We start from the raw sequence: 18,203 nt of genomic DNA on the forward strand, positions 1-18,203 counted from the left end.
CTGCTTAACCGGAATGTTTTACTTGTGTTGATTTAATAAATATGACATCCAGTGCCAGCTGTCCAATGCCAACACAGTTTGCACTGTCCTTTAAGCCAGATACGGCTTAATGACAAATGGGTTGAACAATGGTGTTTTCATGAATGTTTTCCCTTAATGTCTGTGTAGGTAGCAAATGTAAAGCCAAGCTCAAGGAAAAAAAAAAAATCTTTGTGGACTTTAAAATTAATAAGATAAAACATAAATGGGAGAGAGGATAAAATTACTGTATTGGTAGCTACTCTTACACCAACACATACTTAGCAGGAAGTTAGGTGGCTTTCTGGTGCCCCAATTCTCCCTCTTGGTGTTGTCTTTCCATTTCTAACCTCATTGCATTTCTCTTTCTGGGGACTCATGTCATTTTCTCTTCCACCTTCTCTCTTTCCATCCTACTGCATGCCTCTTTCCTTGGTGTGACCTCAGAGAGGAGGAGGAGTGTGAAGAAGAGGACGAAGAACAGCCAGTCACAGAGCCCAATACTGAGGATGAGGGGGAGGAAGAGGCCAGTAGGCAGGTCAAAGCCAGGTATCGGCATTCAGCGTTGTCCACGCACCTTTCCTCACTCTGGCATTAACTCACCACCCAATGTGCATCAGCATCTACCTTGTCACTCACATTCCCATCTGTCCTTTTAAAGCCACCCCAAGGAAGTCCTTTCTCATCCAAAAGCTTTGTTGCTGTGTGCGCTAATGGGAACATGTTTAGTTGTGTAGGCTCAAGGCATTAAGAACTGTTTGCACTCCCTCAGTTTGGTACCAGATGAGTAACAGTCACAAATCATAAAAAGATTTAGCAGACAGCATGATTTCTAAGCATTGCTTAGGTTTATCTTTTAGTTAGGGTGATGCTGAAACATTGCTGTGCATTGCTGAGTTAGGATATTGCTTGGTTTCTTAGGTTTTCATCCGTATTTTCACAATATAGCCTTATTAGCAGTATCTGCTGATATGAAGAAGATTGACTTTTTTGAATGCTGCCTATGATTTATATCAATTTTGTTTGTATTTTAATAGGAAAGAACTACTTAGAGGCAAAGCTGAAGAGTATATGTCATTTTATACATACTTGCCCATCTGTGTATATATGGGTATAAACAAACCACCTATCAAAACAATATTCTCATGTAAAATTTTCCACTTATTCTGAGGTATATATGGATTTGGCATCTGGCAACTTTATCCTAATAAACTGGAAGAATGAAAATATGTTCTTTCTTCCAGACAGCCATTTGATTTAGGTTAAATTGTTTGGCTTTGCAACTCAGCAAATGAGATTGGACTTTTTTTTTTTTTAAATAAACCACATTCATGCAGACACTATACAGCACAGAAGGAAGAAAGGAAACTGTTTAATGTGCAAATTCCAAAGAAAATACTGTACTGTTGTTATTAATATCTTCCAGTCTGCAAATCTAGCCAATGGCTGCCTGAAATTTCAAAATTAAGTGATAATTTCCTCAAATCCTATTCTTAAAAGTCAAAGCTAAGACACAAGTTATTAGCAAATCACATGAAAATACTAAAATACTGTGAAAAAATGTAGAGCACAGGAGCCATGTAAAGGGTGTAATGTGCTTATAGGGCATTGTTGTTTTAAAATACCTCACTTTGAGGTAACAGGGTGATATTCCCATGATTTTTCTAAATACTTTCTTTCACCATCACTGTAGCATAACAAAAATTACCTTTACCCTGGCCGTTTGTTTTAAATCCTGTCAGGAAGGGTAGGAATAGCCTAGTTTCAGGGATTCCTGTCATGCACAGCTGTTGAAATAGATGGAGGTTTCCAGATTGCCCACTGTGTTTCGGTTGTGAGGACAATTACCTGGTATATTCCTGATGATTAATTTCATAATACCCTAACATATATAACCTATATTACATTTTTGTTGCATAGTCTTTGCCAAACCCATACTCTTCAGATAAGGTCCATGCTTTGTATGCATGTAGGTGGTCTCGGAAGAAGGAAGTCTTCCGCCTGCTGAGTGATTCAGCCCAAAGCCCGTGCACAGTGTTTATGCTGGAGATGCTAGTGAAAACAGATATCCAGGAGTGCAGATCCCATGGCTTTTCACCTGCTTTGCTGCTTCTGTTGCTCACCAACACCTACCTTCACCAACGTAAAGCAGATGTGTTTTCTGTTGCACGCAGTTGCAAGTCTCTAACACTGAGATTGAATGGGATGCTGACACAGATAAATTTAGTGGCTTTGTTCCTAGACAATTGGTGTGGTAAGGCATTGCTTTTAAAATCATTCTAAACCTTAATTTTGACAGAACAATGCTGATTTGATGTGGGTTTTTTGTGTTTTTTGTTGTTGTATTTTTCATCTTTGATGAATAAAGTGGTTTTGTGTTTTTAGTTAAAAAAAAATATCGGTTCACTGGGGAGGATGATAATCAGATACCTGGCCTTCAGGAGGCAGTCATGCAGATTGTATTTTGAAGTATCTATACTCAGTGTAACATATCATCTGGTGTGTTGAGACTTCTTTGTGCTGCTCTGACAATGTTTACAACCTAACTTGAAGTACTTGAAAATTGTTCAGAACGTGGTTGTGAAAAGGTTTATGAAAATTTATTATGAAGTCTGTGGGCTAAGTACTTTCCTTTAAGCTGAGTTGCTTCCACATCTCAGTATTTCCAACCCCCAGAAGAATCCCGCTAGGATACAAAGATGCATCTCCTTACTTCTAAGAAAAATTATGATTGTCTACCATTGGGAAGGTTTCTTTTTTCCTGACTCTCCTAGACTTTTTCTTGGTATGATCCATTGATCTATCTTCCCTCTGTTTTCCCCTTCCCTCCCCTCCCCTCCCCTCTCCTCCCCTCCCCTCCCCCGTTTCCCCTTTCCCCTTTCCCCTTTCCCTTCCCACAATGTTTTCCTCCTGCAGTGGGTTCCCAGGTGCACAGGAGGCTATGACGGAAAACCTTTCACAGTGGTGTGATTCTTCAGCCAACTCCAGTGCCATTTCTCAAGCTGAGAAGCCTCTCCCCTGCTCTAGAGCAAAGAGCTCTTCTAGCAGCTCCTCTTCTGTGCCTGATTCATCTGTCTCTCATCACAATTCTGTTCTTTCATCACCATCTTCACCTGCGGCAGCTTTGCTAAACTGTTCCCAAAATTCATCATCATCATCCATTACTCCAAAGGCATCTCCAACGGTAGAGAAATTACCTTATGTACCACATACTCCTTTTCACCTCTTCTCATATGACTTTGAAGAGTCTCCAGCATCTGTGAAAGAAAAGGAAGCAGAGGTGATGAGGGAAAACAGGTAGATTTTATACAGATGATATGAATTTTTAGATAAATGAATGATGCCTTTCAAGAGTTTTGTAGTGGTAATAATGTGCTCTCTGTGTTGTATTATTTCCAGAACATACTGTGTTAGTTTTAGTCATGTAAGCCTGTGTTTTGATTTGATTGATATTCTCCCCTTGCCTTTGTTGCCTTCATTTCATCTAACTCCTCTTCAAGGTTTATAGTTGGTAAGTATCCTGGCCTCCTCTATGCAGCAGTAGATATATAATGTGATTTGGTAGATCACAAAAAGGAGCATCATTTTGCTCTCATTTACAACAGTGTAATATGTAGGCATGATTTCATGAAAATTAATGGAGCTCTTCTGATGTAAAACTGAGAGAGATCAGATCAGTGCTTGGAATTCAGGGATGAAATCCTGGCTTCAAAAACTGAATTGCCAAATCCTGAATTTGTTGCTAGATTACACGGCATATCCCTGCCATGTGCAATTTCAACTTGTGCTTGTAATAAGAGAGGTAGATTAAACCCTGTAAAGAGAATATAGCACTCGGTTTTCCTTCCACAACATCTGGTCATGTTCAGTTGCTCATACATTTCTCATAATTTTTACTTTAAATTTGACTTTTTCTCTATTCTACCCATTTAAAAACAAACGCTAAAACATTTTTTGTCTCAGCCTGTTTCCAATAAAACAGAATGACAAAAGGTAGCACTGAAAGCAATGTTAGAGAATCACCCTCAAGAGAAGGTAACAGTTTTTAGCTGTCTTTCCCAATGGTCAGTGTTCTTTGAATTAAATGCTGAAAATGTACACATATATTGTGAGCATATTTATTTTTTTTCCTTTTTCCAGCAATCCTGAATTTCTGCTTCTGAACAAATATTTTGAATCCTTTGTTCCTTTTATTTTTTTATCTTTCTTTTCTAATACATGGGTGTTTAAGTTGCTTTTTCATTTTGATGAAAAGCTTTAAAACCATGTAGCTACTGACAGGTACCTTAGTTCACATATCTTTCCTAAATTGCAAATTGAACACCAGGATTCCGCTGAGTTTTCATATCCCTGCATACATGCATTTTCCCTTAGGCCTCTCACACTCATTTATTGGTCTCTGATTGCTTCTGCCTTTGGGATTATACTTTTTTAGAGAGGATATGTAACTTAATTTCTAAATACTTCCTGCTCCTGCAAGTATAGTATTCCTGCAGTTATTTTTTTCCTCATCATCCTTGTGCTTCTCATTATCACATAGGGTAAAGGGGTGATGTGGGGGAGGATTGTATTGTGTTTATTTGGAGAAAAAGAAGAGCAAAGCTTGCCTAATTTGGGCAGGAATGTGTTTATAGAAGAGGTAGGTGTCTGAATATCTGGGGTTTCTTCAGAGTGGAGGCTCCTGGGACAAGGCCATTGCAGTCTGTGGTAGTATATGAAACAAGAAGGGAAACTGGAAGTAATAGCCACCACCGGGTGGAAAGATAGAAAGAGGAACACCATGAATAGGACACAGGCTTACCCTCATGTGCATGGTTTGCTTGATATTATTCCAGCTTCTCTGTCTCCCTCTAAATGTGGTGTAGCGGGATGCTACGTGCAGGTCAGTCCCTCTAGCATAATTTTGTTTAAACTTGTAGCCCAGAGTCCAAGGAAGGTGTGTTCTCTCCATTTTAATTAGAGTTATCATTGGACTAATTGAAATTCCTTAGTCTGAAAAAGGATTCTGCACTGTGTCAATAAAGGAGAAGAAAAGTAAGCATAATAATAAGGTCTGCTATCAGTTGAGTGGAATTGAAACAGAGATTCCTGTTAGTGTTAGGAACATACTCTCAGAGCAACTGCCTTTTGCCTTCTCACTCAGTATGGGCTCAGGCAGGATGTTTTGTGAGCTGAGGATGCTGGAAAGGAGACCTGTGCTAGGTCTGTGCCATCGGGGGGGCACGTCCTGCCCAGCTACGCAGCCCTCCACCAGGACTGCTTTTCTAGTTCATTTTCTTCTAGGGCAGGAATGCCATGAAGGCAGTTATTTCCCATTCAGCAAAATTCCTTTTGTAGCTCAGAAAAATGCATGATAGCATTTTTTTTCCCCAAAATGAATCCTCAGTTCTTGGACAGTCAGCATGGTGTCTGGAAGTTGTATTATAAAATGTAAAACTGGACCGTGGCAAAAAGGAAGCATAATCCCTTCCATTATAAAACCCCCTAACTGAAATTTATTTTGATTTTAACACGGGCCTTGGCAATCAGCAATACTATTGTACCCTAAGGAACGAAGCTTGAAACTTTGAAATTTTGCATGACTAGATGAGTGTGTTAAATGGAGCTGAAGGAAAGCAACCAGTATTTTCAAATAAAATTGCTGAGTGAGGAGAAATTACTTCGCGCTGATGTGCATGGAAGAAGAAGCAGCCCAGGAAGGATACAGTAAAAGAGGATGTATTTTGCATTAGGAATTATGATAAAGAAAATGATGGTGCCCTTTTTCCTGAACTGAATTTTGATTTTGAGTTGTCCTTTTGAAATACTTCACCTACAGTGCATCAGATTCTTTCTAAGAGGGGAAGTGGTAACTTTTGTGAAAAAAAAGTTATGATTTTTCCAAATCAGGAATCTCTACATCTCCTGGATATGCTGTTTAAATACAGTGGTTTAAAGGCACATAAAAGCAACACAACAATTGCCCTTTCTGCTCAGTACAGGAGCCAGGATGAAAGCACTGGTACAAGGGGCTGTGGGGAGGTGGCCATTCCAAGAGCCCTGGAAGCAATTTGTTCATTTGATTCAGCAATTTGTTCAATTTGATCAGCAAGCTCACATTGAAGTCAAGCATTTTTTGTGTTGTTGTTTGGTTTAGTTTGGTTTGGTTTGGTTTTAAATAGAGGGAATGGCTGATAGAAATTCTTAAAGCCATGCTTCCAGAGACATGTCATTTTAACCATGGTGATGATTTTTTACAGGCATTGTAAGAAATGGCACACAAGCTATGACTTATGTTGGGGGAGGGGAAGAAAATACTGTCTGCTTTAATTGGGAAGGATGTGGATGCTTTTCATTTATAAAGCAAACATTCACAAATCATGTATGTCCATGTTCAGGTCGTGCCTTAAAAATGCTGCTGTTTGCCTTAATTTCTCTAGGAAATACTACTGCTGATATGGACTGGTGGGTCCCTTTTCTAATGGCAGGGTATCAGCTCCCAAAACAGCTAATAAATCTGAGTAACTAAGCAGTAATTTAAGTATTTCTGCTCAGAGTTGTCACTTTAGAGGACCATTCTGATCTCTCATTATTTTCCATAACAATAGTTCAGTCTTTGAATTAAGTATTTCCATGACATGGTTTATATTGAAGTGAAATGATAGGCTGCATATTTTGAAGCTGGGGTTAGAGCAATATTTTCAGAAGGTGGATATTTGAGAAAGTCTGGGGTATGGTATCATTGCTACCCCTTAAACAAGAGGATCAACTGTTACATGTCTGCTTGCTGACGGATTCTTTCTGTCTCTCCCTTTCTCCTACTTTCCTTCTCACTTCTTCAGATACAATAGCTACGGCAGCAACTCTTACTCTTCTCCGCGACCTTACTCTGGTCTGAGTGCCCCTACAACACCCACTTCTCGTTATGGGACAACTCTCTCACCGCCTCAAGAGACCAAATCTGACAGGTTTGTAATTTAACCACCATTTTATCACAGTTACATTACATAGAGGACAAAGGAGATAAATATAAGCTGTTCTGAAGGGTTATTTGAAATAGCCATATTTTTTCTAATACTGGAAAGAGAATGTACAAAATGCTCAACACAGTCATTTCCCACTCATTGTCAAGTCATTTGCTCAGTTACTGTTAAAGGCTGGATGTTTTTTCATCCCAATTCTTCTTCTTCCACTCAAATGAATAAAACAGAGTTGTCTCACATATGTTGTTCTAAGTACCAAAAAGGTAATTAAAGCACATTTTATTCATTTACGTTGTAAATTCAATTCACACAGATCTATTTTCACTTTTATCATCTTAAATCAAGTATAAAATAACATAAATGTGCTTAGCTCAGAATTCCCTAGGCCTTAATTTTGTCCTTCCTTGATGGAAATGCATGATCTATATCACTATATTTCACTGGGGCAAAAAGTTTATTCCTGTCAGTAAAGGTAACTCGTATTAACCTATTGGTTCTCCTCTCACTTAGAAAAAAATAACTAAAACCCACCAGCAAAATAAAACAACAACAACAAAGTATTTTGAACAATCAAAATACTGTTTTGAGTTGTGTAATGTACTGTGGGGAAACAAAAAAAGATGGGAAAATGTTATGGACATACGAAAAAAATAATGTTTCTGGCAAGAGATTTGGACCACCAGAAATTAACTGACTGTTACAAGCTGAAAGTAAGTGACAACTTCAAAGGATATCATGGTGAGATTAAGAAGGAAAGGTAGAAGTTTTTAATTTTACATGCTGTCAGGATAATCTACTAATTTCCAATTAGGCCAGATGGGCTTCAAATTGTTGCCAAATTGGCCTCTAGTTCATAAAAATCTCCCACCCCTGTGTTTGAACTGAGGGCTGTTTTTTCAAGATCCTTTGTCTATATTCTAATTCGTTTTATTAATGACTTTTGAATATCTATATATATGTATAGAAATACATGTATATGTGCTTGTGTGTATGTATATATGTTTGAACCTACCTATTGCCTCACATCCTTTTGAATCTATTATTCAGAATGGTTCAAGTTAGGCTCTTCCAGCATGTATGTATTTCTAACCATGAGGTATTGATTTAATCCTTTCTTCAAGTGAGTAATTGCGTTAAGTTTATCTCTGGAGAAAGGCATTGTTTTTCATTTGTTCATCTTCCACAAATAACTTGTCTTGATTTATCTTTCCTTATCTGAATTAAATTATTGCCAAGTGAAACCATAAGAAAAAAACTCCATAGCAGCATTTTTACCCACTTTTACCCTGGCAAAATAGATTCAAGATAAGCAAGAATTAAAGGTATCCTGCTGCTTCTGAATGTCAAACTTTCTGCACCCCTGCCATTGTAAAGCTTCTGGTTGCTACTGCAGAAAAGAAACCCAAAAGTGGTCAAATACCGAGATGGCTAAAGATAGTTAGGCTTCTTCTAGAGGTTGATCATACTGGCCCCGATCCAGTAAAGGAAGCAAGCTTTCGTTTCGGCATGCGCATAAGTGCGTTGGTGGCTTGGAGCCAAAATGCCTTGGCCCCACAGGATGAAGCTGTAAAATTCACAGATTCATAGATAGTCGGGCCAAAGGGGAGCTGTGTGATCATCTGTTCCAACCTGTAATGTGTCTCACAGAAGCTAAATGAAGGCACCCCGTACCTTCATTGGTTTTAAAGTGACAGTGGGTGACTCCTTCTGGAAAGCATTCCAGTATTTATCATCACTGCTAGGAAAATACTTCATGTTTTGGAGGCAATCTTGTCTAGCAGCATCTTCCAGCCATTGCACTTTGTTCTGCTTCTCACTGAAACTGGCAAACACTCTGCCTTCAACAAATCTCTTTTACACGTTGCTGGAGTTGCATCTCTGTCTTTCCTTCAGGGTACATTTACAACTTTCCAGCTCACCTGATAAAATCTCTTGTTTAAATTTGTAACTTGCTATTCATGGTAGTTGATCTCATCAGTCTTTCCACATTCTTATATTTGAGGGGTGTTACAGCCTGACACATTTTGTTTATGACTCTCTGAGAAGTGTGAAAAATGCCTCTATGCCACAGCTGCATGTTGCCGGCAGAATAGTTCCCTTTTTTTTTTTCTTGAACAATAATGAAATCAGCAGGTTCAGATGCCATTTTGCATCAAGTTATGTTATTTTTGAGTGTGCTGCCAATCCAGATGTAGAGTTCAGCAGGCTTTAATGACAGGACCATTCTGAAGGGCTGAAGTCTGCTTCTGTTTCATTGTCCTGAAGCATAGGAGTTGCAGAAATAGCCACGTAGAGATCCAGGTGTAGCATTTGCTCATCAGAGAGTAGGCTGTATAGTGCATAATGCAATGCTCAGTATTAATTAGTAAGTGGAAAATCTTGTGAAAGTTTTCACAGCTTTCTATCAACGGTGTTTGCCTTAGATTATGTAAAAACTATTTCCTACCTCCTGGTGGCAAAAATCTATGTGGATTCAAACAAACAAACAAACAAAAGTTAAAAGATGGGGGGTAAGGTGGGGAGAGAGGAAGACTTGATAAGAAGCAGATGCATCTCTATGGTTAGCTCCAAGGTGAGTCTTCTGCTTTCAGCTTTGGATTGCAGCTATCCAAGGACTCCACAGAAAGATCCCTGTCTTTCATCATGTAGGGAAGAGCTTCAGAGGCAGTTCCTGGTACTGTTTATCTGACCTTCGAAAAGGAGGAGGAAGGAAGAGGCAGCATTTAGAGCAGTGCCCCGCAGAATGATTCATGTGCCATTCAGTTGTCCTGACAGGCCTTTCAAAACCTTGGCTGGGTTTTGCTTATGTTAACAAGAGCTACAACTTAGGGGGAAAGAAGCAGTGTGGTTGACATTTTGACATTCATACTTTTAAAACCTTCTTTGGCTAAGATCAGTACGGAATCAAAAAGAGCAGTATAATTCAGTGCAAAAGTAACTAGATTTTGTTCTTTGAAATACACATAGTGTATATATTTTTGATTGTACAGTGGAAGAAAAGGCTTACTTGACTGTTTCTCGGTTTCTAAATTCAGCTGCAGCCTTTTGCCAATTTCTTGCAATACTGTTCTCTCCCATTTCTCTGGGTCCCCTGTGGAGAGCCATGTTTCTGAAGTGCATATTGCAGCCATGGGAATCCTGCTGAAGGAGGGCAAATTGCAGGGCACTTTCAGCTCAGCCCTTTATTAAGAAAGGAGAAGGGGTTATTGGTTCTCTTATATCTCTCTGCTTGTGAAAGTTGCTTCTAATGCATACGAGTACAACCCAGTCCTCCTGTTTCTAACTGCCAGACTGCTTTGCTCCATAAATATCCTGCTCCCAGTTTTCATGACTTAAATCACTGGCTAACTCTCTCCCCAATTCCCAAAGGAAGAAAAAAGTATCAATCTCAATTTCATAGCCTCATAAATTTTGCTAACAAAGGGGAATAGCCAGACGTTGCTGGAGCACATCAGGGAGAAAAACATTTTTCTGTACCTCCAAGTTTCCTTCTTGTCTAGGGGAAGAAGGTGTTTGTTGCAAGGCTCTTCTGTATTTTGCTGCCTTGTGCTCCCATCTAGGATATTTGTTTAGCCAAAGATTGCCTTCTCAGACTCTGAATCTAATACGGTCACTGAAACTGAAAACTTGCAGCATCAATCTACAAATCTGCTATTTAGGATAAAAACTGGGATGCAAACTCCCTGTTTGCAAAGCTTCATAACTCCTTTGACTGTGTTTCTAGTGTTGAAGCGTATGCATTATTGACTGTGGCTTAGAAGAGACCCTGGAGGAGTCTAACTTCTGTGGCAGAAGCGCCTAACTTGGGCATCAGCTTTGATTCATTCCATTGCCAGAAAAATATCTTTTGTTCCCTGCTGCTGTGTTTGCCAAGGTAGGTTTCATCTGATGCATTTGCCAGGAGACAGTTCCCACTGGGCTTGGTAGCCACACAGTTGTGCAATTAGCCAAGCTTGAAAAAGCCTCGTTCTCAGGGTATTGCGTGCTAGGAGCAGGAGCTGATATTTCCCATTTTCTTGTCTTTATCTGTTCGATCAAATGCCAGAAAGTTCAGCTTGGATTCTGGATCCTCTTCACCAGTCAGTGTGAATTTAGTCTCCACTTCTGGCTGGTCCCTCTGATGTTCCTCCGAATCTCCAAGCTTGGTAAGGACCTGTTAGGACATTAGCAAATTATTCCAGTTTAATGCACTCTCCAATTTTTCCAGACCATTAGAAAATAGACTTAAGAAAGAAGAAATTTGTCACGTACCTTAAAATTCCCTCTGTATTACTTTCTTTATGATCTACAGCAATAGGTTATCTTCTACTCCTGTGATAAACCTTGAACTTTGAGTGTTCGACTCAATGTTCGTAATATGTCTTTTAGAGGTAATGTACCTTCCAGTTTATCCTTAAAGCGTTTATTTCTACAATAGGTGCACACAGGTACTGTGCTTAGTATGACTGGGTTGTAGGTCAGCTTTCTCCGCTGATCTTAAGGATACTTTAAATACCATACTGGAAGCCTAAGCAAGAATTTCAGCTAAAGTCTATAAATGCTTTTCCTTTGAATGTTGTTTCCTCTCCAGATGCCTGAAAGAGTGATTTTCTGGTAATCTGGTGCTTTTACAAATTTGCATCTCCTAAAAAAAAAAAAAAAAAAAAAGAGTTTGAGAATGCTAAGCAACTTTTTTTTTTTTTTTTTTTTTTTTTTACTGAAATTAAAGTTTCCTGTAACTGACTTCACCAGGGAAGTGCTGCTGGATGAAGTTTCTTGGCAGGGTCTCATCTTTTGGTTTTTGTATTTTTTTGATTAGCCATCTATCACTAACTAAACTGCACTGTGGAGTTATCTTATTCCAGCTGTTAAGCACTGAAGAAAAGGAAGAAGCCTATGAAACTAAGCCCACTATACAGTCTACAAAGCTGCTGCTCTCCCAAGAAGAGTTCCCCTTTCCTTGGCTTTCTTTTCTTTCTGCTTCTACCATCTACTGTGTCAGACCAGTGGCTGTGGCTATTTTTTCTTGTGGTAAATGCCAAGCCCATCTTTCACTCTGAATAACATAATGAGGAGGGGATAGCTTGGTAGTTGATAATAGTGGCCCAGAGCAAAAGCCTCAAGTTTATTGCTGAGATTTTACTAGGAAAAGCGACCTTGGGAATTACTGGACGATTTACAATTTGGGAAGCGGCAGTGGCTTACACTGGCCGGGTTGCTCATTGAACTACTGCGTAAGCAGTATTCTTGATTGCAGCTTTGGATGCTTCATCGTATGGCAGCAGCATAGGTTTAAACAGAAAGCATGAGACAGTTTGCAGCTTCAGAATAAAATTTAAGTATTACCAACTGAACACACAGCACATGTGGAGGACATTGTCACCTGAGATACCTGCAATGCTGATATTTAGGGGACATGGATGTTAGCCTCTATCTAAGGGAGGGCTCTGCAAGCCACTTCCAGGTGATTTGTGACCTGAAGAAGGCTCAGAAGCTGCAGGTTGGCCTCTGTCAGACAAAGACAGAAGCACAATTTAAAAACTGTAAACATCAGTCTGCACATAGTGCGTGTCAATAAAGTCCTGGTCCATTGCCCTGGCTCTGTGCAGCTATGCCCTGTTATAGCTGCATTTTATGGAGCCTTTCAGGACATTTTAAAGTCCAGCGTTAATCAGTTCTTCTCTTGGTCATTCTCAAATTTCTTCCTCAAAGGAAGCCTTAGCCAGTAGTTTTTTCTTTCAAATTTTTGTTTATTTTTGAGAGAAGTTTCATAAAGATTCCTCAAGTAATGTTTAGTCTGTTTGCAAAATCCTATATCAACACAGTTTTGAATTTGCCGTGTCATATAGAGAGACATAACACAAGGAGAGTTTCTTTAACTGTGAAAACCAATATGGCTCTTGGCAGCTTTGCCTCCTCTTTTGTCTCTTTGTAAGCTGGAAAGCGGATTTATTTGGTTAAAGCCAAGAGACATTTAGAGTTACTTGAGGCCTGTCTTAGACTGGAAGCTGCCGACTGTTGTTCCCTCTTTGAAACCTTCCCATGACTGCTGGAGCAGGAGCACATTGGGAAAAAAATGAGTAATTAGTGCTTGCTTATTAAGATTATTAATGATTCTGACCCTTGTTATATTAAGGAAAGTTCTGAATATTAACTTCATGACCTAAAGGGATTTCCTCTCATATGTCAACTGTTCTTTTATTTTAGCTCCTAAAGTAAGCTTTTGTATTTTGTATTCTTGCTATAGATATCCACTTCCATTTAGCAAATTTTAAAAATTCAACTAACAGAGGAAAATGCAGCCACAAAAGAAGATCTTTCCAAATCTAATGAAGAACATTAAAAGCTGATAAATGAAAATTTCCTGTTACAAAGTGGCTTAGAATAAGACAGACATACTTTCTTTGTTTTTCAACAAGATTATAATAATTCAGGTCCCTTATTCACTCTTGCAACATATTGTCAGAAAACTGTCAGATATCTTGTCTCACAGAGCTTTTTATTATCATGATTACTATTTCATTGTGTCAAATGCAGTCGGTCAGGTGAGCTGAATTTTTCTTCACAAGTGTTTTGGCCTGCAGACAATGTTTTTATTTTATTTTGTATCCTCAGCCCTGTGTATATTTTTGTCACCTCTTTATTTTATTTTATTTTATTTTTTTTTTAACTTCTTTGCTCTTTCCTGTCTCCTTCCAAGGTCATAATGGTATGGTACAGACCTATAATCACAAATCCCTAGACTTGGACATATTCTTGCTGTGTGTTTTCTTTCTGGAACGAGAATGTAATAGCTTATCTTGTTTAGCTTTTGCTGATTTTAACAGCAGGCAGAACAAAGCTTTTCTTGGTATTTTTATATTAACAGTCCATTCTTAATAGCCTTGTATTCTCTTCAAGACTAAAAATAGTTGTCAGAGCAAGAATCCTTCTGGATTATGTTTTTGGAATTGTACAAATGTTTGATATTACCATTCCGTAACATAAGACACCAACATTAAAATGCTGGCATATAGTAGCTATAAGCTAGTTTTGTGAGTGATCACTGTTATGCTTTCATTGAGCATTCACATATTCTTTTCTTTTAAAATCTCTCACCACCTTTCATTCAGTGCCAGATTCTTATTTTCATTTTTTTAAAACTTTTTCTTACTTACCCATTTTTAAAATGCAGCCTAAAGCAGTAAGACTTGAGCATTCCTGAGGCCCGGAGGTCTCATCACCCTTTGAAAAGCATCAGACCACCAAAATTATCTAAAGGCTTCGCCAAGCATTCCTGCCAGCTGGTTTGGCCAATCTCACCTCCATTTGCAACTCAACTATGAGTTCAGTGAAAGAGAACATTTACTTTAAGCATTATTACCACAGAGATAGACAAAAAAAAATATTTTACAGACCAACCAGACGTAGACAAATCTGTTTCCAAATTGTTTAGAATGTTTGAGTAGTACATCTTACCACTTGCCTTCCCTTCTGGCTGTTATACACCCATATACAACCTGAAAGTAACACCTGTTTTCTCCAGTTTTAGTTTATGCACATGTAAAAAAAGAAGGATAGAACATATTGAATATTAAAATGTGCTCATTTGCAGTTGCAGTTTACATTAAAAAGAGGTTTGATGCATCTGAATACCAATTTGGTTACAGTGTTTGATAGCAGCAGTGAAGCTGTGAGCTTACTAAATTTCATAAGGCAAATCTTAGCATTTGATGTGAGGTGTGGTCTTCCAGGAGGGGAAGGGGGTCTGGTTGAGTGGGCTGGGCAGGATCTAACCACGAAGCAAGCACTAACCCAGCTCTATCAGTGCTGTTTCATTGCCTGGTGCTTTCTAAATGTGACTGGAAACCCAAACCCTGAGTATTTGTGCTTTAAGAAGTCAGTGCCACAAAATGAGTGAGCTAGCTATCCCCACCTCGCTCTATCCTTCTTTAAAGTGCTCTACAATTACATAGAAGGAGGCTATAGGAAGGTGGGGATTGGTCTCTGCTCCCAAGCACCAAGTGATAAGACTAGAGCAAATGTCCATAAGTTGTGCCAGGGGAGGTTTAGGTTGGTTATTAGGATAAATCTCTTCACTGAAAGGGTTGTGAAGTATTGGAGCAGGCTGCCCAGGGAAGTGGTTGAGTCACCATCCCTGGAGGTCTTCAATGTAGATGAAGATGTAAATGTAAAAGTAGAGCTTAGTGACATGGTTTAATGGTCAGCTTGGCAGTGCTAGGTTAAGGGTTGGACTTCACAATCTTAGAGGTCTTTTCCAACCTAAATGATTCAATGATTCATTGTAATATGGCAGTCCGGAAGTGACTGCATTTGAGAAGTGAATTGATTCAAATATGTGTGTGTGCACTACAGTCTAGCTTGCAACTCAGCTCAAGTATGGGGTCCTTAAATAACCACTGGGAAGTAACAAGTTTTGGCTAGTTACTATTGATTTGATTAGTTTCCAAGAGGTGGCAAACTAATAGGGCATATGGATGTTCAGCAGTTTCTTAGATTTTTTTTTCTGACTATATGCCTGTGGATCTTTCTTTTATTTAGATTGCGAAGCTGCTGTTCATACATCTGCAAATGTTAACCAAGTGAACAGTGCTAGCCAAACTGCTCTAGATCAAACATCCAAACAAGGTGTTTTGGCATGTGGAGACATTTTACTACTAGGGTCAGGTTAGAATCCCATATGCACGACTGAGCTGCACATCTCCCTACAATTTCCCTGTAATCCCTTGGATAAGAATTTGTATTCACTGTAGAGCCCCAAAGAGCTTAGTCAGAGCTCAAGGTTTCCAACCTGCTAGACGTTGTGCAGACTACAATCACACCGTGAGTCTCTCAGCATCACTCCATCCTTTCCTTAAATTTTCCTTCAGGTTTTATCAAGTCAAAACTTCCTTTGACTCTAAATGGAAATTGCAGACTTAATGAAGCTAAATGGGATGTAACAGCAAGTTAAATACATGGAACAGATAAGAGCATAGACTTGGTAGGAACCCTCTTTTCACCATCTCTTCCAGTTTATTTCCAAATGGTTTCAAGTGGAGACACTGTCCCATTTTCCACATCCTAGCTCATTTTCTGATGATTGCTATGGTTGTTCACACTACCACAGGGGTGGATCTCTGATTTTTTAACCTCAGTACAGTGGTGCCACTCTTTCTGCTGAGAGTTTTCTCTTGCAGCATGTATTAAAAGGTCAAAAGTTAAAATCAATTTAAAGTATGCTTAAGGAAAAAATTCACCACACATACTTGACTGTCAGGGGTTGGGTTTTTTTTCCCCCCCTTTTTCTTAGTGCAGATGAATATTGGAGATTTTTATGGTTTTGAGTGTGATCCAGCATTGATACTGTAGCTCTGGAGGAGTGCCAGAAAGGAGGCTTACAGAATATCAAGTTTTATACCATCTTATGTAATGTTTATGCGGGTGGGATATAACATATTGAAATTCAATTTATTGAATTTATTGAAATTATATTCATACTGCCCTGCTTCCAGTAGGGCTGAAATGGCAATGTTCTGTGACATTGCTGCTTACACAGACGTAGACACTCCGAAGATCATTTTGCATAAATATTTTTGTTTTCTCCTACACCTATTTTCACTGGTGAACTGGTGACATTACACAAAATGCCTACGTTATGCACTCATGGGAATGTAAATAAAAAAGGGAAAGGGTCTGAGTCTTTAATAATAATGAAAATTGATTCAGATTTCCATTGCTGGTTTGAGACACATCCTTTATGCAGGGTTCAGTCTCTTTAAAAAAAAAAAGGCAATAACTATTTCTTTCATTAATCCTTTCATAGCAAAACTCATGTTACAACAATGCACAGAAACCGCTCTACATGAGCTATGTCTTTTTGATTTTATCAGTCTAATTCAATCAGCGTGGATACATTTACATCTGTATAAAGCTACCCTGTATAATATAGATATTTCCTGTCTGAGAAACAGACAGACACACACATTAACTCTGAGGCAACTCTCATGCCATGTGAAAGGTTGGTGGTACCAGTACCACCACTTTGGGGAAAAGATGTGTAAGAGGAGCCACTCTCCTAGCCAAAGTAGTAGTTTCAGTAAAATATAATAATAATGATCTGTGTCAAGACGAAACTATAAGCATTTATAAATGTAGCTTTTAAAAGTGCATTTACTGCTTGGAGCTGTTTCATCTCAAAGGAGAAATCAGTTTCATATCTGAGAAATCTACTGTAGAGGCTGCCATTTCTGATGAAAAAGTCCCACTTTTTTGGCTGGGTGTTTTGCTGGTATATCTCATGCATCTTAAAAAACTTATGCATTGCTAGTGGTGACACTTAGACGTCTTCATTACAGTAACCTACTGTGGAGCATCTAGTTCTTAGTTATGGTAAGAGGACTGCAAAGAAAGTCTCCTTTTGGACTAATTCCTGCTTAGCCATAAAGCAGCTTGTTCTTTCTGTTCACTGTGGACAGAAGAACAAAATGGGCTAAACGTCAAAAAAAAAATAGTTAAGCACTGAAATGGAGCTTCATCATCAAGAGCTTCTGAGGCAAGTCAGACAAAAAGTTTTCAGGAATGGTTTGAAAAGACTACATCCTGCCTTGGGCAAGGAAAGGAAAATGGGTAATCTATTCTCCTCCAGCCCCATTTCATCTGATTTTTTAATAGCTATTTTGATTACACTTAATGATTGTTATAGCTAGCTGTGCTGTTCCTGTGTATTCTATTTACATATTCCTACACATGATTCATTTTGCCTTTGCATCACAGGCAGCAAGGAAATTATGATAACAGAATTTGGTAACATGTAAAGGAAAAATAAACCCCTACTTAAGAGAGCATTCAGTGCTGAAGGGAGGTTCTAAGATCTTCTTCTACTTTTGTTTTTCTGTGTACAGGACTCTCAGGTGTTTATGACACACCTGTTTTTAACATCATTGCATAAGACGTTTGGGAAGTACTTGAAAAGTATTTCAGGCTTTTTTTTTTTTCTTCTGAACTTCAAAAATCCATTATAGGGTTCAGTTTTTCCATTAACAGGATTAAAAAGTTAAAAAAAGAGAGAAAAAAATCTGGAAATATTGCAATTTGAAATATGCTGAAGAATTCTCACAGGTACTTTTTTATTTGTACTTCATAAACTTGGCAATATATGAAACCTACCCTATCTGTGATTCTTAAGCTCATCATAGTATCTAAAATCAATTTAGCAAGAAGATACTTAGCAGTTTGAAACATAAATGTGTCATGTCATTCTCT

General features: G+C 38.6%; 1 protein-coding gene across 4 annotated transcripts in view; it reads left to right on the forward strand.

Moving 5' to 3' along the window:
- Positions 1-18,203, forward strand: part of FHOD3 (formin homology 2 domain containing 3) — a 399,093-nt gene that overhangs the window by 299,450 nt on the left and 81,440 nt on the right. For 3 of the 4 annotated variants that reach the window (XM_035550471.2, XM_050708606.1, XM_035550467.2), the window contains exon 11: positions 6,840-6,965. In XM_035550471.2, coding sequence (XP_035406364.1) covers positions 6,840-6,965 — 126 coding nt within the window. Of the gene's footprint in view, positions 1-465; positions 568-2,934; positions 3,316-6,839; positions 6,966-18,203 lie in introns of all 4 variants that reach the window. The other variant, XM_050708607.1, reaches the window with a different exon arrangement.

This window comes from Cygnus atratus, chromosome 2 (genome assembly GCF_013377495.2).
Source record: "Cygnus atratus isolate AKBS03 ecotype Queensland, Australia chromosome 2, CAtr_DNAZoo_HiC_assembly, whole genome shotgun sequence".
In the NCBI taxonomy this organism is placed as follows: domain Eukaryota; kingdom Metazoa; phylum Chordata; class Aves; order Anseriformes; family Anatidae; genus Cygnus; species Cygnus atratus.